We start from the raw sequence: 22322 nt of genomic DNA on the forward strand, positions 1-22322 counted from the left end.
GCAAGTTTCTGTTTGTTTTTTATTGTTTGTTTCTCCACTTTCATTTTACTACTACATCTGAAGTGAAACATCAGTCTTAATGTCCAAAACAGACAGAACCCTTGAAACAGAATAATCAAAGATACCGAGTAAGGAAAGAGGCAATTTAGTATAGCCAGTTATCAAGCCCCCCAACTATTACAATAAGTTCTTCCCACTTACTAAAGAAAAGATTAAGAGGACTACTACACTTCCCACTTTAAATAAAATTACAAAAAGTTCTGGATTATGCTATATCCATTTAAGAAATGCACCTTTAAATATACATATATAAAAAATAACAATTTGTAAGATAAAGATGCATTTAAAAGATCCTTACGTAGTCTCCTGCTCTGTCTGCCATATCGCCACTCACATCTCTATTTCGTTCTGCACTTCTTTCTTCCTATAAAAATAAAAGGAAGAGGAAAAACACAGGAAAAAAAAAATCTTCTTTCCCTCGTCGCCCCCAAAAAAGAAAACCCAACCAACCAAAACAAACCCAAACGTCTTTTTCCGCCCCAGAGCTGAAGAGCACTTACTCATCCCCTCGTTTCCAAAACGCTGGTTTTCCTTCGTTATTACCTAAGCCGCAAAACCCCCCCCCCACATCTCCCAGCCCGAGGTTTCTGGCGGCCGCGGGCAGTCCCGGGGACGTCCCCTCGTGGTGTCCCCTCTCGATGTCCCCTCTCCGCTCACCTGGGCCATGGCGCGGGGGCTGCTTCACTCGCTCCCCGCGGCCGGGACCCGCTGCTGCTGCCGCCACTAGGCGCACCGGCGCTCAGGGTGGAGGGTGACCCTCGCCAGCCTTTCCCACAGCTCCGAGCCCTCTCCTTTCCTCAGCAAGCCCTCACTCTATTATGCCCCAGCAGCGGGGGAAAAAAAGGACAAGCAGCCCGGTTCGCAGCCGCCCTAAGGAGCCGCAGCTGTGCGGCTCCCGGGACGGGCCCCTCGCACCCCGGCGCCGCAGCACGGACCGAGCCCCAGCCGAGCCCCGGGGTGCAAAGGAGGAGCTCAGAGCCTCCCTGGGGGCTGCTCTCGACCGCGGGATGCCGCAGCCGGCGTGTGCTGCTGCCGGGCGGGCTTTATCGTGCTCAGCTGAGGGCTAGCATCAGTAAATTTTGGACCAGAGAGGATGGAAGCGAATGAGAAAAATAACTACCAACAGGTGGGATCGTTTAAACGGTGATTGCAGCGCTCGGCGTTCAACGGCTCGGTCTCTGGGCTGTTGTGGACTGATTTTTGGTGTGTGAAACAGAAAAAAACCTGTCTCCCTCCTTCCTTCCTTCCCACAATCTCCCCCCACTCCAAAAAAGGTCCCAAACAAGCAAACCACAAAAACAATAAAAAGAAAAACAAGCTCACGAAACCAAACCAACCAACCAAAAAGCTCCAGACTTCAGACCCCATCGGCCGTTTCTTTCGAAAATAAAAAGGTAACAAAAAACTGTAAATGTTCAATAAGTTAAAATGCGCCTATCAATACAATGGCACAAACACCAACTTTGCATTTTAAACCAGGTGCTATAGAGCACAGGGCGAAGGGGGAACCCGCCAAGTAAGGCCGATTTCGTTTACGTCCAAAGAGCAGGTTATTCAGCATCTTTGCCTCCCTCCGCAGGCTTTACAAGCTGCGGCCAGCCCCGAGCCACGCTCCAAATCCAAGATCTGGATCGTCCCGGCGGGGCAGAGACAGGTACCCCATTACCCCTCCTCATCACCCCGGCCACCGGCGGGAGCGAGCGGCAGAGCCCCGCGGATGCCGGGTCAGACTTGCAAATCCAGCTCAAATTTGCCGAGATCGCGGCCCCCAGTGCTGGGGGTGGATTCGTGCACGACCCCTGCATCCATCCCCCGTCACGCACCTCCAGGTGAGGGCAGCGAGGCCCGCCTGTGGCGTGGAGGGGCAGCGCAGCTCCTGCCACACCCGGGGCCGCAGTGGGGTTCGGTGATGGTGCTGCTGTTCCGCCCACACCTCGGCGACGCCCCGACGGCATAAAAAAGCGGGAGCCGCCACCCACGGCCGCTGTCGGCCATGAAGCTTACCTGGGACATCAACGACCCCAAACTGCCGCAGGTACCGGGCGGGCGGGGAGGTATCGATCGGGGAAAGTCTCCGGCCAGATCTAACCCGGAGCTGGGGAACAGCAGAACAAACTTCGCTCTAAGCAAAACTTTGTTTTGCGTCTGCTTTACTTCTCTTTTCGTTTTGTGTTGTTTTGTAATCTCTATGAAGTCACTTACTAATGAAAGTATGGATTTGATGCACAGCTTTGCCTAGCTGGATATGAACTCCTAGAACAACCTGTGGCTCCATTTGCACAATCTTGTCCCTCCTCCTCCTCATTCGAGAAATGTTGAATTGAAGCTTGAATTGACTGTTTACTAGTATTATCCAAGTTATCTAATTATTTCTTTAGTTTATTGATGCAACACTTTAATGCCAATGAGCACTCCACTTTTGTCCAGTTGTGAGTTCCAAATGCATTTTTTAATTTGCAACTTTTTTCATCTTAGAATTTATTTAAGTCTACAAAGCCCATGCTGTTATGTCTTCATGAATGTCTTAATGCTGTAAATGCTGGTAGCTCCATTCTGTTTGCTGGGATTGCTCCCATATGCAGTACATACGTATGTTAAATATGTACTGCATTATAAATATTTGCAGTTTAAAATCTTCACTCATTCATCTGGTAATTACATTTTCATAATGAACTCCTGAAAGATGTGAAATCCCAAACTGAAATGTTTTTTGTTTGTGCCACTATGCATATATTGGAAGTATATTTGCAATGACTAAATTTTTATCTCTTTTTTGGGAAAAGCCTTATTCCCATCATATTAGATGGATTTTAAGAAGCCATTCCACAGCTAAAACTTCCAGTTTCCTGCCTGCAGCTGCATTGTCCCATGACAAGGAGAACTTAATAGCAGTCATGATCAGGGTGGCTTGTGTCCTATCTGAGCACACTGATAGTACACTGGTTAGTAAATTCTGGGAGTAAGGCTGATGTCTTACAGCTGGTACGTTCCCTGTAAAAGGCATATGTATCAGCACACCGTGCTACAATGGGTCATGATGCAAAAGAGGAAAGGATCCTGACTTCCTTTTCAGATACGGAATCTCAGACTACCTTAGCCCTCTTAGAGAACACTTCTGAACGAGATATTATTTCAATATATCTTTTTCTGCTGCTTTGCTCGTGATAGAAAAAGCTTTTTCCCTGCTGTAACGTGTCTTACAACAAGGCAAAATATCAGGTTGTAATATACTAATAACATTCTCTTGCTCTCCTCCTTGCTGCCTTGCCCTGCCGCCCCACCTGCTCTGCGGCAGGAGCCCAAGCACTTCGACGCCTTCCAGGAGTGGCCCGATGGCTACGTGCGGCTCATCTACTCGAGCGAGGAGAAGAACGCGCAGCGGCACCTCAGCGGCTGGGCCATGCGCAACACCAACAACCACAACTGCCACATCCTCAAGAAGTCCTGCCTGGGCGTGGTGCTGTGCGCCCGGAGCTGCGCCCTGCCCGGCGGGGCCCGGCTGCAGCTCCGCCCCGCCATCTGCGACAAGGCTCGGCAGAAGCAGCAAAGTGAGAGGCGCCCGGAGAGAGCTGCCATGCCCAGGGGACCCCGTTTCCTTCATCCGGGCTTGATTTCCAAGCTGGAGTCACCCTTACTTGCCCTTGTGCAGACTAAGGCACAATTGCAATGACTGATTGATTCCAAATTTCATCAATGTCTGTTTGCAAGTATTTAAGGGGCTGTGGATTTAAATCCTTTAAATTATTAGCATAGACATCTAGTGGGCAGGTCTAGTTCATACCATTTAGCTATGCTTGGTAGTCTATATTGCGTTTCTTTGAACAATACATGTTAATCTGAATTTTGGAAAAGTCTGATCATGTTGCTCTTGAGCTCTGTTTACTCTCAGGCAGCATCCTTGTCCTTAAACAATCTCTTCAGCAGTTTCTGTCTGTTCACAGAGAAAGCCTGCCCCAACTGTAACTCTGCCCTGGAGTTGATTCCTTGCCGAGGACACAGCGGCTATCCGGTCACAAACTTCTGGAGGCTTGATGGAAAAGCAATATTTTTCCAGGTAGAAAGAAGTTGTATGTATTTATGCACACTACACAAAAAATAAGAGAGAGATTTCAGACAGATATTTCTTCCTCTCCCCCTCTCTTTTTATGTAACACAGATCATGATGAGCATGACAGAGGTCTAGTCCATGACTGAATTTCTCTTCAGTATGAACATAAGAACAAATAAAACAATAACACTTGGCTATCTCTTTGAAAGCAGTACCTATGGGTTGGCAATATTCAATTTTAACTGCAATAAAACTGATGGGTAAAATTCTCCTCTTTACAGAACACAAATATGAACAAAAAGTTTGTCTTGCACCCTGGTGCATTTAACAACTGGATGTCTCCAATGTTATTTCCAAATATTTATTTGCTACTAAAATAAATAGGAAAAAAAATCCTACTTAATTCACAATGGTTGAAACATAAAAATTCTACTTCATGTGGAACTAGTCTCTGAATTTTGAAGGATTTAAAATTTTGACAGAAAAAAAAAAAAGAATCTTAGCTGAAATTTGAAACTTCATCTTGTTTTTTCTTTTCTAGCAACATTGGAACAAAAATGAAACAAAAAGTTTCTGTTCCATGAGATTACATTTTCTCCTGGATAATTTTTTCCCCTGACTCACACAGCAGTGAATTCTGTTCTCCAGTCAGTAAATGGAAGAAAACTGGCCATATTCCCTGATTCTCTCCTATATTATTCTTATTCAAATTTTCTCTTACAGACATGCAAAACTGGAAAACCTTACTATCAAAAAAGTTCATAAATCCTTGTTTAGAAGTTAATTCATGCTTGAGAAAGGACTGTTTTAAAAGGAATTTTTAGCTTCCTACTTAGTTTTAGGGACTGTATGTAGCTCTGTTCAGACAAATGAGTAAGGAAATATAGTGTCCATCACTTCATCATAAGCCAATGTAACTTTAGTTATGTAGATCTGCATACTCACAGATGTTTCAATAGCAGAGAATCTTCAGATGTTTTTCCAGGATATAATTTTCAGTCCTGTTCAAGAAGTTGTACTGCTTTAGGAGGATGTTTTTTGTCTTGTGGCATGAGACCTCTTTAAAGCCTACTTATACTATACATATATCTATGTTTTTATAAGGCAGAACTGAGATACTGGACTGCAGAAAACCAACCAAACTATGGGGCTTTTTTGTTTTTTCCCCTTGGTTCTAATTATCTACTCCTGGATGTCACAAACTTAGGTAGCACTTTTGCTCCTTTATCCGCTCTGCATTTCTCACTGACTTCTCCCTCACTTTTTCCTTCTACCTACAGCCAAATCATTATTTATTGTATTTGTTTGTTTTCACAATGATTTTGTCCTTGTTTAGTTTCTCCTTCCTTTTTTCTTGTGCCAAACCACAGACCATGCTGTGAGTACCCCTCCTGCTACTTAGAGCATTTTCTCTAATCTTAACCCGTAACCCGTTCTAGGTACACACCTAATTCTCAGTTAATCCTAATTTAGGCTAAAGGAGTCCATGACCACCCCCGGCCAGAGAGCAAACTGGAGGCAGAGGCAAGAAGAAGTGCAACTAAGAAGCAAATGTCCTCTTATCACCACTCCCAGAAAAAGAGATCTCTAAATTCAGAGGTAAGTCAAAATCAGTAGTGAAATAAAAAGGTGACATAAATGAAGACTTCTTTTGTCAATTAAAAAGATGTGATAAGCACATACTGGGGATGCCAGGGCAAAACAAAGCTTTACGTCATGCTATTAACATGTGCTAATAACAAAGTAACATCTGTTAATTTGGGGCTGAAACTAGCAATAGCGCAAGTATTGAGACATATGTGTGTGGACAGTATTGATTCCTGTATCTTAAAGATCCACTTCTCCTTGTCAGACAGGAAGGTACCCTGACAGCAGTGGTTACACCAATAACCTACAGAATTTTCACTGCATGGATGGCCCAGAAAGAGTTGGTATCTTCACAGACACCAATTTTTCAATTCCAGCCCAGTCTTACCCTTCACTGCAGAACACAGACCTCTACAAGGCACCTTATGACTCAGCCAGCTTCCAAGAGGACCAGCTATCACCATACCCTAAATGCCCAAATCCAAGGATCTACATGCCCATGCCACGCAGCTATGAGTTTGGAGTTCCTAGCTTTGTAAGCTCAAGCCCTTACCCAACATTTTACAAAGATCTGCCCAGCCCTGCCATTGATGCAGATGCCCTCAGTCTGAACGGGCCTCACTACAACGCTGTGACCAGCCATGACAAGAGCTTTGATACCCCTGGCAGACATTACGGACTGAAACCTGCGTGGGAGAAAACCGGCAGCGGAGACCGGAGTGACTACGGGCAGATGGCAACAAGTGCTCCCCACGCTTACTGCAGTGGGGACTGTGCCTGCAGGTACAGCCCCAGCCCCGCTCCCATGGCCCCGCCGCTGCAGACCGTCATCACCACCACCACCAAGGTGTCCTACCAGGCCTACAAACCACCCGCACTGAAGTACAGCAACAACTTCTGCGACATGAAAAACATCCAGAGCTACACCCATGTGGCAGAAAACATCTCCTCAGGTGCTGTCTATTCAGGGATGAAGATTCAGGAAGACTTTGGGATGATACAGTCAGCGTTGCTCTACCAGCACGACTCCATCCCCACAAAATCCAAACCAGATGAGGGCATGGAGAGCTATCGGTATGGGTTCCCTCTGGGGAGCAGCTTTGCTGAGCATGAAGGCCAGGCCCTAAGGTTTGAGAGTGCTGAGTATTGACTAAATGGTGCCTAAATGGCAAATACCTGCAGATGGGAGAATAGATTGTTGTGCTGACCATGTGAGTGCTAAGCCAAGTGGTTTGGGATTTGAGGAGAAGTGAGGAAGCAAAACATCAAGAGGGCTTTTTCCCAAAGGCCCCTTTCTGGAGCTGTGTGCTGAGTGAATTATATTTTGCATCTAATTTCAAAGAAACCCCACACAGTCTCTAAAACGGCACAAGGAACTGAGCCCAAAACACACCTCAGAGAAGGTAATATGGAGGCACAGCTCCTCTGGAAGTTAACAGCCTCCTCTGACAGCAAGTGCATTCCACTTAGAGCTACAACTCCTGCCTCAAGCTGTGAGAGAAAATGCCACATCTGTAAGAAAGAAAAGACTAATCAGGTAATGGAAAAAAATTAAGGAAGGTGGCTATAGATTACAGTCAACGGAATGAAATGGCAGGGAAAGAAAGAAACAACATACATGTGAAAGCAAGACAATTTGCAGAATAATTCACCTGAACTGTTCATTCAACTGCCATGATCCTTTTGATGAATGGAAAGATCAACTATGTTTCTCTGAAATGAGAAATGAAAAACCTGAAACCTGAGAAATGAAATTTGCTAAATTCATGTTGCTTTTTGATCCCCTGTATCAAGAGTAGAGACTACCCAGCCTTTCTGTGTAAGAAGGACAACCCAGCACAGCCATACCAGGAGCTGATGCCCTGTAACACTCAGCCTGGAGGCAGGAAGGCTCAGGTGACCCCCACCAAGCCTGCTCAGCATCACATGGCTGCCAGAGTTAACTTATGTGGTCCTGAAAACCATTTACAGTGAAACTGGTTTTTGCTTAAAGGGGCCTGGAAAGCTGGTCAGGCCAATTGGTTACTGGTCCAGAATTCTCTTGACCCATGAATACAACTGGTCTTGTCTAGGAATGCAACATCCCAGCTGCTTAGTACAGGTCAGTGTTGAATAAACCTTTCCTGGCTGCCTCTCTGCACTCCATTTCCATCAGGTCTTTCTCCCTCTCCCAAAGGACTTTTCTCTCTGTAAACATAGCTCCCCATGACAGCACTGCTTTGAAAATTAAGCAACCAGCCAACAGAAAGGTTACAAAACAAAATCTCCAAACTGAGCTAATCAATTAAATTGTAAAGAAATGCATTCCCAAATTTATCCCTAAAACAACTGATTCTTCTTTAATCTGGAAAGAAGAAAAACCAGAGCAGTGCTGGTTTAAAACTAAAGATATTTTGAAAGCTGCCTAGTCCTGGGGAATAGAACCCTCACCCAAAATGTGTGTGCCAAGCAAGGGAGCTAAGTAGACACGGAATTGATCAGGGTAAAAAAAAATTCTTTAGGTACTATTGTTATTGAGTTACAAAGTATCTTTAACTTTTTGAACAGTTTTTTTTTTTTTACCTCTGTCTTATGTATATTTTTGCTGTGTTTTCAGAAGCAGCATAGTACTGTAGTCTTTGAATAAATGAAATCACAGTTCAAAGCAAGGCACCATGTAAAGTAATGTGAGCAGCTGGCTTGTTAGAATTATAAGGTTCTATGCACTGAAGCTATCATTAAATTAGTAAACAAATTGTATTTTCAAAGAACAGTTAAACAGTTCTTTAAAAATAGTTATTTCTGATGTAGTATATTTTCTTTCTTTTTATATTTTTATGGAAACCATGTTTTTATAAATGTGTTCAGTCTGAGATGTGAAACTGAGCCCCATAGGAATTTAGTTAATAGCATCCTGTTTCAGCAGTGGATTGTTCAGCATTTTAAAAATTCAAGCCTGACAAAGATGGAATTCACAAAAAGACTAAATTAATTCACCTGCAGCAAGCTTACCTTGTCTTTTAGCTCTAGTGTACTTTCTGTATATCTCCCTTAGCTTTTGTTAAACTCTTAGGGTAATTCTTCTACCAAGTATTTTAAATTACTGATAAGAAGAGATTCGGGTGAACAATATCAATTTGATAATTAGCCCACCTACTTTAAAACCTTTACAAAAGAAAAAAAAAAAAAAGTGGTTTGTGAGTTATTACCCAGAAAGACTGATGCAAAATTTTAGAGTTTATGAGTATATAACACTATGCCTGTTTACAGAACTGGGTTTTCTCAGCTGTATGCTAAATCATATCGAGGCATTTGATGTGTAGAATAATAATCAAGGCTTACAGTCCTGTAAGTTTAAAAGGGGGGAAAATTATAAGAGTGGAATAAGGCAAAACAAAATGACTAAAAAAGCTGGAAAGATTCCCTGCAGATTGGAAAATCAAGGAAAATATTAAAGCTGTAAATTGCTCTATTTTATAGTGATTTTAGAGGTGTTAGCCAACCACAAGTCAAGCACAAGTTATTAAAATACTACTAGCTATTAAAACAGACAAGCTGTGGGTTGCATGCTGCTTACATTACTGGTATTAAAATTGTCATTGTAGTTGTATGCTTAAATTGTTATGCTATCCAATTAAACATAGCTTTTAAAGCAGAACTTTGTACACCAGTAAAGAAAATGCAGCCAATTGTGTTCAGATGTTACTTTTAGAGTGTGGATTTATTTTATAATAAACATGACAGCTGTTTAAGAACAGTGGAAAGCTATGGTGGTGATTACCTTGCTGCATCATCTGAGAAGTACAACAAATAAAACTGCTCTAAAGGTTATTGCATTCTTTCTTCACCTGGATTCCTCTCATGTACAAGTGTCTGGGATGAGATTAGCTGTATGTTACCTTTTACAGATAAAAAAATCAGATGGAAAAAGTCTAGAGCTGTAGACAGTTTTTCTCTTCAAAATATATAAATGTAAAGGCAATGGGAGCTTCTGTAAAAAGAGAGAGGGAAAAAAAAAAGCTGAAATTGAAAGCCTCATTGTAGTTTTATACAGCTGCAGCATTGACTTTAAAAGCATGGTTCTCAGGCAAAGCAGCATCCTGAAACAAGATGGTCCCTGAGTGAGCACCTTCTTTTCCATTAATCATCCCTTTCAAGTGCAGTTTCTGGTCCTGCATTGAGCACCTGAGAGGAGTCCTTCACCAGCCTGTACCCTCTACTCTGACAGGCATCTTTGTCTAACAAACTCCAGTTGTAATGGCACAGTCACAGAGGGAACGGAGGAGAAGATGCTTTCAAATCTCAGCCTCCTGTGGCTCTGGCTTCAAATGGGTTACAAGGGCCCTACTGAGGTAAAGCACCACCTGTCCCTGTGCTGAGGATGCCCTTTGTACCAAAACAGCACCCACACAATGGCAGATGTTAAAAGCCCAAGTGTTTAAAGGATGCCTCCAGAGACATGAGGCCCTGTGACAATGTTTTTCACTCCTGTACCCACGAAATGCAAGCCTGACAGATGCGAATACCTGTGGGCATCACTTCATGGTCACACCTCATGGAGGGCAGACAGAGCCTGGCAAACTGTCCTGCTCCATGACCACCTGTATCCACCCAGTCCTGCTAAAGAACTCCTGTGAGAGTCTGAGCAATCTGCTTGGCCCTTGCTCCTCTCCTGGAACCAGGTTATCTCTGGGCTTTCCAAATGTGCTAAATGCTGCAAACAAGGCAGGGAGGAACTTGGCTTTTTTGGGCTTATTGAGCCTGAAGTAGTTGATATCTTCATTTGGGGTATAAACTATCACCTCTGCCTTTGCAGAGACAAGCTTTTCCTGAGTTCCATGAGTGCAAACCAGCAGTGTAACAGAGTTGAATATGATTTGAGACTTCTTCCTTCCTGAGGATTTTCTGGGATTTCTTCCAGATTGCTGGGGTTTTTTCTTAGTATCTTTTTTGGGGAAAGCTGTCTAAAACAATGGAGACAGCTTTCACCAAAGTAGAGCATGTTTCCTGGGACATCACTTACCAGGATGCACAGTGCAGCTCTAGGGATGCATTTAGGAAAATTCATGACATTCCCACCCTTATCAGTAGAAGCCACATGCAGACAGAAAGGTGAGAACTGAGGCATTTCGTGCTGGAGTAGTTCCTCCAAAAACACAGAGTGAAAAATTCCATGCCTGTTAAAATCCCTCTGCCTGAGAAATAATGAGAGTGGTGTACAATGGTTATCCATGCCTGGATTACTGCCTTTAGTGTTCTAGCTGCCTAAAGTTAAGTACCTGGCTGTCACTCATGAGCAAAGGGAAGGTGAACCAGGGAGTGTTTATGTAGTGATACACCTGAGATTGTGCAAAATGGAGAGTGCATTTCAGCACAGCACCTCTCCAGGCTTGCAGGAGTCCACATGAGACACAAAGATCAGTGGGATGACACAGGTGTAAGTAAGTATCACAGGGAAACATTGCTAGTTTGACTCATCCTTATTCAAACAAACAGAAAAATGAAGCTTAGACAATCCCTATAAGTTTCAACATGCATGCTGGTACTTGTGATGGTGTTTGGGAGAAGGCAGTTTCAGGTATTTAGCTGGCACGTGAGCATAGCATCAACACCTTCAAGGACCACAACCAAAGGAAGTCCTTTCAACAGAAAATTACTCACTGGGTCTGCATGTGTTGTTTTGTAAAATAAGTGGGGAAGCAGGTGCATAAGGATGTTCCCAGAGGTCCTTTAGCAGGGCTCACAAACATCCTAGGTCTCTGTCCCCTCCTGTTGTCTTTCCTTCAGCTTCCTGGTTCATAGCAAGTGCACAGGACAGCAGCTCTCTCCTGTCTTTATGACAAAATGAAGTGTTAAGTGACTGACTTGCAGTGCTTGTACTGCAACCCCACACCATGCTGCAGCCCAGCTCAAACACTGGCAAGTCCTGTCTACAGCTTTTCTGCCTTCACATGTGTGAAATGTTGAGGACCATTACAAAAAGTACCAACAACTGACAGACAGGAGGTCCTGGTACAGAATTTAGACTTAAACATTTTTCTTGTGCAAAACTAATACAGGAATTATTTAAATATCCACCCCTTGCCTATGCCAGATCTCTTATAAGTGGCTGTAATTAGACTGGAAATGCCCCACAGGCAACCAAGAGCATTTTCACCGTGTTCAGCAACGTGGACAGTGGAATTGAATGTACTCTCAGCATGGCTGTTGGTGACACCGAGCTGCGTGGTGCAGTCAGCATGCTGGAGGGAAGGGATGGCATCCAGAGGGACCTGGACAGGCTGGAGAGGTGGGACTGTGCAAACCTCATGGAGTTCAACAAGGCCAAGTGCAAGGTCTCACATGTGGGTTGCAAGGACAATCACAGGCTGGGGGAAAATGGCTTGAGAGCAGCCCTGAGGAGAAGGACTTGGGGGTGTTGGTTGCTCAGCATGACCCAGCAGTGTGTGCCTGCAGCCCAGAAAAACAAACATGTCCCAGGCTGCATCCAAAGCAGCGTGGCCAGCAGGCTGGGACAGGTGACTCTGCCCCTCTGCTCTGATGACAACCCACCTGCAGTGCTGCATCCAGCTCTGGGCCTCCAACATAAGAAGGACATGGAACTGCTGGAGCAAGTTCAGAGGAGGCTACAAAAATGCTCAGAGGGCTGGAGTACCTCTCCTATGAAGATAGGCTGAGAGAGCTGGGGTTGTTCAGCCTGGAGAGAAAAGGGTTCTGGGCTGACCTTGTAGCATCCTTCCAGTACCTAATGGGGGCCTACAAGAGAGCTGGAGAAGGACTTTTTACATGGGCATGTAGGGATAGGACAAGGGGGAATGGCTGTACACTGAGACAGGGTGGATTTAGATTAGATATTAGGCAGAAATTCTTTACTGTGAGGGTGGTGAGGCACTGGAACTAGTTGCCTAAAAAAGCTATGGATGCCCTGGAAGTGCTCAAGGCCAGGTTTGGATTAGCCTCTGAGACCTCTGGTCTAGCAGAAGGTATCCCTGACCATGGCAGGGAGGTTGGAACTAGACGACTTTAAAGGTTCATTCGAGCCCAAACCATTCTATGATCTCATGAAACTGAGTGGCAGCACCACAGGAAGAGGACAGAGCCCATCCCTGGGAAAGGACAGTCATGGGACAGGGCTAAACTGTTGAGAGAGGAAAGGACACAAGGGCAGGAAGGGGACATCACAGGGTAACTGCTGCATCATTTCCACTGACAGCGGAGAGGTGTTTTCACATATTTAAGGTAGGGACATATCCATGCAGTAGTGATCAAACATATTCTTAGAGGTTAATGCATGGTTAAATTCTTTGCTACATACAGTCAGCTCCTGCTGAATCTCTGCCTGAATTCTGCTGTGTGGGCTATGGTACTTTCTTCCTTCTCATGTCTAAGTCTCACCTTTGAACTTTATTTTACCTGGCAGTCACCTGGCAGTCACCTCTGATGTTTTATTTCAGTAAAGGAAACATGCATATTTTGTTTCAGAAAATATAATGTTGTTTTCTTGTACTTCTATTTCAGCAAGCTATGTGCAAGTGGTCAAATCCTTTGAATTCCAGAAAACCAATTCCCATAGCCCCATGTTCCACCCAGTTGACTTGAGGTAGAATCAATTAATCTGTCAACAGTTCTTAAATCATCACAAAGTTATCATGCCAATTAATGAGGAGGAGGGAGGGGAGAGAAAAAAAAGGTAAAAAGAAGACAGATTCCCATTTTTGCTCAGCAAGCCTGAGCTGCCAGCATGGCAAAGCAGATAGGAATCTGAATTTCTAAAACAATTTTCTGCCTTTCACTCCATGGTGCTTCTAGTAGTTATTGTGTTGAAATGATCTCCTCCTTTTCTTGCCCATCACTCTCAAGGAAGTGATTCTCATAGGAAGCTCAAGTGAATGTTGAGAATTGAAGCTTAAAATGAGACTTCCCTTCCAAAAGTACCTCTGGATCAGACACTAAATATGCCATTTTTATTAACTGTGCCTTCTGTACACCCTAGAGAAATGTAAGAATACAAAGGACCAAGGAGAAAGTTCATTATTATTTTTGTAATAGAAATACATATATTTTAGAATGTATAGAGAACTCAAAGTTTCTCCCTTGCATTAGTATTAGCAACTTGCATTTTAATAAATTGCTTACAATAAATACTTTTTAAAAAATGCTAGGGGGAAAAATCCCTCGGGCTTCACTACAGCTGTGAGTAATACAGGTGGAAATTTCTGTACAAATCCTAAGTACACTGTGGCTTAGCTGGTAGCTTTATTTCTAAGATCATAGAATGGTGTGGATTGGCAGGGAACCTTGAAGATCGTCCAGTTCCAACCCCCTTGCCATGGGCAGGGACACCTTCCACTAGACCAGGATGCTCAGAGTCCCATTCAGCCTGGCTTTGAACACCTCCAGGGATGGTGCATCCACAACTTCCCTGGGCAACCTATCCAGTGCCTAACCAGCATCACAGAAAAGATTTTTTCCCCCTATTATCTAATCTCTTTCCATTTGAAGCCGTTTCCCTTTTTCCATGCTCTTGTAAATAGACTCTACCCATCTCTCATGAAAGTTCCCTTTAGGTAGTGTAAGGCTGCTCTAAGGTCAGCCTGGAGCCTTCTCTTTTCCAGGCTGACAGCTCCAGCTCTCCCAGCCTGGGTTCACAGGAGACGTGCTCCAGCCCTCTGAGCATCACAGAGCATCCAGCCCCGCACTCACTCCAGCGGCTCCCTGGCCTTCCTGTGCTGGGACGCCAGAGCTGGAAGCAGCACTGCAGGTGGGGTCTCACCAGAGCACCACATACATATCCTATATATAATTACTACTAGCAGTAATTATAATAGGGACTGTCCAAAGAGGATCTCCCGAATCATGGGGCCACCTTCAGGAATCCTGTGACGCGGCTCTCGTCACTGGGCTCAGCTCCCGTTGCGCAGCGTTCCCTTTCCAGCAGGGCGCTGTCCCCGCTCCCCGCAGAGCTGTTTATCCACCGCCTCTCCGCTCCGCCGGGGACTCCCTGGCAGCCGTGCCCGCGGCCGGGAGGGCGGTGCCGGCGGCGGGCCCGCCCCAGCCCGGGCCCGGCCCGCGCCCGTCGCCCCGGTGACGGGGCAGAGCGGCCCGGCCGAGGGAGGCGGCGGGCGGGCCGGGGGCTCGGCGCCATCGAGCTGGCTCCGCCCGCGGCGCCGCGGTGAGCGAGGGGCGGCGGGGACGGCAGCCCGAGAGCCCTCCTCGGACCGGGCTGGTGAGCGCCGGTGCCCCGGGGGCTGGGCCTCCCTGGGGTCCCCTCAGCACGCAGGAGGTGCGGGTTTGGGCTGGAGCGGCAGCCCGCAGAGCTCCGTTCCTAAAGGGGAGGGTGCTGCCGGCCCGCAGCGTGCTCCGGGGGCTGGGGTCGGTGTGCGGTGAGCTGGCGTGTGGGGGAGCTGCCCCGCTCAGTGCTGGGCTGCGGGAGCGTGGGTGCGGAGCTGCGGGGACAGGGAACCTGCGGGGACAGGGAACCTGCCTGCTTTGGCTTCGGTGGGGTAGAGCTGGGCCCTGGCGGCCTGAGAGCTCCGCGGTTAATGAGAGGAGGTAGGTGAAGCTTTATTGGGAGAAGCGGGGTGAAAGTGGCAGGCCGGGCGGTGCCGAGTTTCACGGCGGGAGTGAGCGGCTGGAGCGCCGCGCTCCCCTCGGCGCTCTGAGTGCTGAGGAAGGGACTGGCGCACTCGGGAGGCGAATGGATGTCACTAGGGGGAACTGGAGTGGAAACGAGCATTTGTTTCCATTCTCAAGACGGAGAGGGGATCTCATTAGTGCGCATAATTACCTCAAAGGCAGGTGCCAAGAGGATGGTGCCAGAGTCTTTCATGGTGCTTGGCGACAGGGTGAGGAGCAATGGCCATAAACTGAAATACAGGAAGTTCCACCTCAACATGAACATTTTCCACATTGAGGGTGGCAGAGCACTGGAACAGGCTGCCCAGGGAGGTGGTGGAGTCTCCCTCTCTGGAGACATTCAAAACACACCTGGATGTGTTCCTGTGTCACCTGCTCCAGGTCACCCTGCCTTGGCAGGGGGTTTGGATCTCCAGAGGTCCCTTCCGACCACAACGATTCTGTGTTTTATTGAAACTTACAGTGGTGCAGATGCTGAAAGATGAGTGGTTCATATTCCTTCTGGATGCTGCCCCAAACTGGAGACTTGAAGTTCCAGCAGCACTGAAACCACTGTTATCCTGAAACTTGCTGTACTGCATGGTGGGAAGGGGTTTCATGTGGGTAGGAAGTGGTAGCCTTGCTGGCATGGTGGTAATCTGCTGAAAAAGTTGGTGTGAATGACTGTGGTTTGAAACCAAAGCTAGTTTGGAACAAAACAGGGGGAAATACTTAGAGCAAACTGGAGTTCTTAATTTGATGTATCCCATCCTTAATGCCTGATATACACAAGTGGAACAATATACTAGATTTTTAAGGGACTTTAAAAAAAATTTGGGCAGTCTATTTCAAAGCACCAGTATTTATTGTCAACGTTACTGACTTCTTTCTTGCAGCTGAGAGTCATGTTTTTAAATAACTGCTGGTATTTGATTAGAGTAATGGATTTGAGGTTAATCTCAAGAACTGGAGCCACCTGTCATGGGACCTGATTACTGGCAGCTTTAGTAATATACATTCACTACCAAGAGGGTTCTTGTAGCAAAATTTGTTTGTTGTTTTGTGGTTGGATTTGGGTTTGTTGTTTTTGTTTGTTGTTTTTTTTTTTTTTTACTTTTAAAATCAGTATCAGCATGCGTTCTGTCCTGTGTAATACTGCCAGTTCTGATCATTGAGAACAGTACTGTGCCATGCAAATGGTTTTGGTGATTTCTTCAGTTACTGTAAACAGGGTAAAATTTGGTTGTGAGTGTTTTGCTTCTCTTGGTGGGAGCTCTTATTTGGTCACAAATCCTAGTTTCTAATTATTTGAGAGTAGTTTGTTTAGGATGCAATTGTAGAACTCTTGGTAAAGCCTAGTATTTGTATATAAGAAATGTAGGTGATTTGTTGCTATTCATTACGTTTTGAAATGTAATCCAGACATCTAAAATAATATAAAATTGCTGCTAGTGCTCAAGACACCAGTAATACAGTAAAAATGATGATTTGTTTCAATTCTCTAGTACTTGTCCAGGTTCCCTAAATTTACACAAATTAAGAATTCTGTCAAGCTATTTTATTTTGTCCTCTATTTGTCCCTGGCTTTAATCTTTCCTTAATCCTGTGTAAAGAGATTATGTGCAGTATGTCATTAAGAGTAACAACAAGCTGTTGTTTAGACTAGGATTTCTCTTGTCTGTTTGGTACCTGTTATGACAATTTTACATTTTAGAGCTTTACATCACTACAATAATATCATATAAGCAGGCCACTCCAAAGGCTTATTTTAACCAGAAAAGCTAGACTGAGCCCTTGCTTTTCCTCAGGTTAGTACCAAAGACAAAACTGAACTACAGATTTGAAAAAGAAAATATAGAGAGACCGCTGAGGAAAAAATCAGACACCTGAGCTGGGTATGAGTGGTGAAAATTACAAAGTATGCAGAAGTCTGTTGTAGTGAAATGTGAATCTCTGGGCCATTTATGTTCTAATCATCATGCTCTGTAATTCCAAAACATGTCAGTGTGGGGTAGGTGTGATGGCACACAGACATTGTTGTCAGGGTATGTGGTTTTCACACCTTGTTTTGTGCATTTCCATTGAGTGGATTTGACACTTCCACTTGGTCGTTGAAGGAATGCACCAACTTTTCTGTACTTTACTTGATCAAGTGTTTTTGCACCCTAAAAGTTAAAGTATACAGCAGAAAAGGAGTGAGGTAATAAAATATATTACAGAACAGACAAAATGAATAATTGGGTCTGTGTTGTATTACACAGAATTTCTGGAGGGAAGGAAGAATTTATGTGAAGTTGTTTTCATTGCACATGCCCAAATATTAGAATTGGACAAAAGGAATAATTGTTAAAGCTGGTGATTAATATATACTCCAACAAAAATTACTAGGAAAGCTGATAGGATTTAGGCACCAAAATTAGAGGATTTAAAGGTCAAAATTTGAGGTTGTGTCTAGATCTTGTTCTGTTTATTGCAGATACAAGTTTTTCTCACGTTGTTTTTGGTACACTTTGTTAGAGAGCAAAAACTTGAGCATGAAATGCGTGCAAATTCTCCAACTTCTTAATGTAACTCTAAGAGTTCACACTGGGGCCATCTGTAGCAGATATTGCTAAATTCCCTCACAAACAACATACCTTAAACAATGCTCAGTGATATTTGTTGAAACAGAGAAACACAAGCACACAAAACTTGTTACATTTCACTTCACATGATACACCTGTGTACACCCATACACAAAATGCAAACACAGTTTATCATTGCTGACCCTTTAGGTGTGGTGCTGTATTGTAAAATGGGTATAAGGATACCCTCAAGGTTTTTGTGTTGGTTTGTTTTTTTAATATATACCTAGAGCTAACCATTGACAACTTGCAAGATGTGTATGCAGAGTGTATCTTAACTTGGAATCAATGCACTTGATCATCTGCTTATTACCAGAGTCAACAAATAGCCTTGTTGTAAAAAGGTGTTATTGATGGTATTAAAGACTATAGTGCATGCAGGCATTCTGGGGAGTAAGATATAAAGCTGAACTCTGAGAAAAACAATTTGCTTAAATATGTGGAAGTCCAATTTAAAATCTCATCATAATTTGAGATGCCTATGTCACTTTTTGTTAAATCTGATTTTTAGCTTTTTTCAGAATACGCTATTAACCAGAAATCTTATTTCACTGTAGCTGTGGCTTTAGGGGTGGGGAGGTGTAGATGGGTGTAGAAAAAATCTTGTTTGTAACTTTCCCTGACAAAATGAAGGTTGCCTGGGGCAAAGATTATAAATTGAGATGTCCACTAGGCCAGTGGCATCTTGACCGGTGATGTGAGATTTCTTTTCTGCTAACAGAAGCAACAGGGAGTAACGCTCTGTGTTGTAATTTAGAGAAAGCAGCATTTCAACCCAGAACAACTTAGAAACATTGGTCTGTTGTCCAGGCAGCTGTTTCTTTTACATAGCAGGCTGGTCTGCTTGAGAATGGATATTTCACACTCCTTGAGAGGCCAGTTTTGTTGTTATTTTGCCAGGCCTGTAAATCTCAAGCCTGAATCTTGTTATCAGCTGAATCAGAGTTTCTTAATCTGTTTGAACAGACCAGACTGTAGCTAATTTTGGTATAAGGATAAGGACTAGAGAGTTGCATGCTGAGTTCTTAAATCTCCTATAAAGGTAGACTGATAGTGTGTTCCCATTGATTTGAGTTTTATTTTGTGTTTTCAGACAGCAGAGGCAAAAGATAGAGAATGCTATTATTCAGTTAGCATTCAATGTTTGTGTATTAGCATTTGGGTTACAGGGAGCAAATTGTACAATGAGAGGTTGTTAGTTTTTCCTACTCCAGCATAAATAGGTGACTCTTCTGAGTTTGTGTGTTTAACATCAGGCATCTGAAGCATTGGTGACAGATAGTATTGTGTGTAGTGGAAGCTGGGGTTCAGATTCAAACTTGGATTGGGATTCAAATTAATATTTGCATGGATTCAAATATGGTGATTCAGCATTGTTCAATATGGATTCTTTTCCAAATGACAGTTCAGATTTAATCTTCCATACCAGTGCATGTAAGCTCTATGCTTCTCTCTCCAGGCCTTGCAAAACTGAAGAATAAACTTAACTCTTCAGCCATTACCATGCCTAAGAATTATGTGAACTTCAGAGCAAGATGTCCATTTATAACAAATCATTTTATGTGGGTGAAAAATGTAGTGGTTATCTTGCTGCTCCACCTTATTTCCTCACTAACTTTTAAGCATAGGAAGCCTGCTTGTATTACCAATCCCAAACACAGTATTCAGACCCTAAGTTTGCCATGGCACCCTGTGCAAAAATTGTGTCCTTATGTTTTCCAGAACTTCAGTCATGCCTTTGTAATAGTTCAGGAAGCTGCTGCTGTCTACAAATTCAGAGTAAGGGCTTCTATCAGAATACACCAGCTTTATAAACACTTTGCTGATTCTAGGGAATTATGACAGTAACCTCAACTCTCCAGTCTCGGCTTACTCTAACCCTAATTGTACAGTAGGTACCTTCTGTGGTTTGAAAAATTTAAAGGAGCTAATTGCATTTACGTCCATTTAAAAAGCACATATGGTTTTGGAGGGTGCTATTGCTTGATACAAGTAGTAGTGTGTCTCTTTTCTAAAATACTGTAAAACTACCTAGTCTTTTTTTTTGTTTTCTTTTTAGGGATCTGTGTGAGGATGACCATGTTCTTCTGTCTCCCATTCCTCGTAACTGGATCTCAAAGCAGCTATAGTTTGGAAGAGAGCAGTGAATATCCTGCTGAGTTATGAGAAACATTCACCAACATAAAACAGTCTGGAACAAGATTTCTCTTGAGAAAATCAAAGAGCACAGAACCCTTTAATAAAACAGAATATATTTACCATTTCATAAGCTTTTGGCTGTCTGAGTCGTAAAAAAATGAATCGTTACACAATTATGAAACAACTGGGTGATGGCACCTATGGCAGCGTGTTGATGGGGAGGAGCAATGAGTCAGGAGAACTTGTGGCTATCAAAAGGTATGTAGCATCTCAATTCAGTAAAGGTGTTTGCAAAATCTTAGATTTTCAATTTTGACTTTATTGTTGTCTTCCATTTGTGTAGAATTGAAAAAAGTCGCCTTTTAAAAGGAAATTAACATAACAAAATTATTTTAATTAAGATGTTTAACAAGGTGATTGTGACTCAGATTTCTGGTTACTGATCAATAGAGAGGCACATCAGTTTAATTTACTGGTTTACTTGTAAAATTGGCTTGTAAAATTGCATGCTGCTTTTGTTCAGTTTGAACATGCTTCCTTCTGAAAATGTTGTCAGGTCAGCACCAAGGGAGAAGCAAAAGTGAATGGGATTAATCAGGGAGTTTATTTATATGAATTGCAGGAATAGTGATCTTAACAGGTAGATTTGAAATCCCATCCCAGCCCCCCATATCTTTGTAAGTACTGCATTAAGTTTCAGGTGTTGCTACAGTGATAAACAACACAACAATCTGGTCAGGTAAATAAAGGCTGTTACCCTGGCTCTAATAAACTTGTGTTCTGTGTAATCAAGAGTACTGTCACACTTGCCTTAAAAGATGATTACGAAACAAGAAAAATTCTACTCAATGCGTGGGGAATTCCCCTTGTATTCCTAGAGAATTGCAAGCAGTGTGTGCAATAGAGTGTAAGTTGAAATACCGGAAATTGTAACTTGCTCGGACTTTTTCTCTCATTTATGAATCTACTGCAGGAAGATAATTGTAATATAATTGACTGACCTTTTTCTTTAAGAATTACTGAGAATTTCATGTTTCACCATCTCTTGCTGGTACTATTACTGAAGTTAATATTAATCTAAGCTAAAGAAAGAATCTCCAATTGATTATTTTAATTATTATTAGCAAAAGGAACATTTTGTGGGAAGTGGTTCATTTTGTGATTTCAGGATTTGGAATTCTGTAGTGTGATTTTTAAGTTGGGGACTTGACTGGGTACGGTTTTGCTTGAAGATACTTTTTATTTTAAATTATGGTTTTAAATATCTTCACTTTAGGTGCTAGAACTTTGCCAAAACACAGCAATGACATTCACAACTTCATCCCAAGATCTGAGCAAGTCCAAATGTCCACATTTGGATTTATGCAGGACTTACAAATAAATGTATTACACTGTTATATATAACAATTAGTTTAGAGGCTATGATGTTGCCTGAAAAAAATGAAACCTTTTTTAATTAATATATTGAAACAGATTTTTAAAATGACCAGTCAAGTCAGATGCTTAATTATAATAGAAAGCAGTCCAGATATCTTGCAAATTTCAATTTTTTTTTTTTTCCCCAGAATATGCAACTTGGGCATAAAGACGTCATTTTCCATGATATATGTGCAGTGTCATTGTTGCTTGCTTTATTATTAAAAGCACAATTCAAATGACCCAAAGAGGGTTTATGTCCCTTTTACTTTGGAGTTACATGGTCTCTGTACTCTTCTAAAAATATGTTTCAGTGTTTGATGATTAATCAGTGTAAATTTTTAGCAATTCTAAGCACTGACTTTGTTTTTAATTATATTGCTGATGGGTATGCTAGAATGTTTTTAATTGAGTTCAAAATATAGATAATGCTAGTCTTGGAAAATATAATTTAGATTTTCTAATTCTAAAAACATTGTGTACTGTTCACTGAAAATACTTTATCTTGGACTTTATTTCAGAATGAAAAGAAAATTCTATTCATGGGATGAATGTATGAATTTGAGAGAAGTCAAGGTAAAGTGGTGAACATGCCACATTTAAAAATAAGTGTCTGGTTAGGCTTGCATGAAGGAAAAGGGCAGCTACCCTCACAGTGTCCAAGTGAGGCCAGACTCTGTGAACTCCTTAAATGCTGACAGGTTCCACAAAACTGTGGGGTGCTGGCACTCCTGGAGGTCCTGCTGATTTGTGGAGTATCCCACTATTCTCAAGCAGTGTCCATGTCTCATAGCCAAGCCTCTTATCTTTGAGAAAGGAAAAGAAATTGATTTTGGATGTGTTTATTTCTGTGG

The 22322-nt window shown here is 43.1% G+C and overlaps 2 protein-coding genes across 3 annotated transcripts in view; both read left to right on the top strand.

Moving 5' to 3' along the window:
- The first annotated feature begins 2053 nt into the window (after positions 1-2053).
- On the top strand, positions 2054-6845 carry GCM2 (glial cells missing transcription factor 2). Its single transcript, XM_058039788.1, has 5 exons — positions 2054-2095; positions 3356-3608; positions 4002-4114; positions 5582-5707; positions 5961-6845. The coding sequence occupies exons 1-5, from the start codon at positions 2054-2056 to the stop codon at positions 6843-6845; spliced, it is 1419 nt and encodes a 472-aa protein (XP_057895771.1).
- Positions 6846-14827: 7982 nt separating this feature from the next.
- The window catches only part of MAK (male germ cell associated kinase), a 28842-nt gene continuing 21347 nt past the window's right edge, over positions 14828-22322 (top strand). The window contains exons 1-3 of one of the 2 annotated variants that reach the window (XM_058026644.1): positions 14828-14900; positions 19973-20310; positions 21990-22044. In XM_058026644.1, coding sequence (XP_057882627.1) covers positions 20210-20310; positions 21990-22044 — 156 coding nt within the window. In that variant the 5' untranslated portion in view covers positions 14828-14900; positions 19973-20209. Of the gene's footprint in view, positions 14958-19972; positions 20311-21989; positions 22045-22322 lie in introns of both variants that reach the window. The other variant, XM_058026637.1, reaches the window with a different exon arrangement.

The sequence above is a fragment of the Melospiza georgiana genome, chromosome 1 (genome assembly GCF_028018845.1).
Source record: "Melospiza georgiana isolate bMelGeo1 chromosome 1, bMelGeo1.pri, whole genome shotgun sequence".
Lineage (NCBI taxonomy): Eukaryota > Metazoa > Chordata > Aves > Passeriformes > Passerellidae > Melospiza > Melospiza georgiana.

What these genes read in the sequence shown, in the direction of transcription:
- GCM2 (XM_058039788.1), top strand. Translation starts at nt 2,054, where the DNA reads ATGAAGCTTACCTGGGACATCAACGACCCCAAACTGCCGCAG. An exon ending in ACGACCCCAAACTGCCGCAG is followed by an intron (nt 2,096 to 3,355) that starts GTACCGGGCGGG and finishes GCTCTGCGGCAG; the next exon opens with GAGCCCAAGCACTTCGACGC. An exon ending in AGAGATCTCTAAATTCAGAG is followed by an intron (nt 5,708 to 5,960) that starts GTAAGTCAAAAT and finishes TCTCCTTGTCAG; the next exon opens with ACAGGAAGGTACCCTGACAG.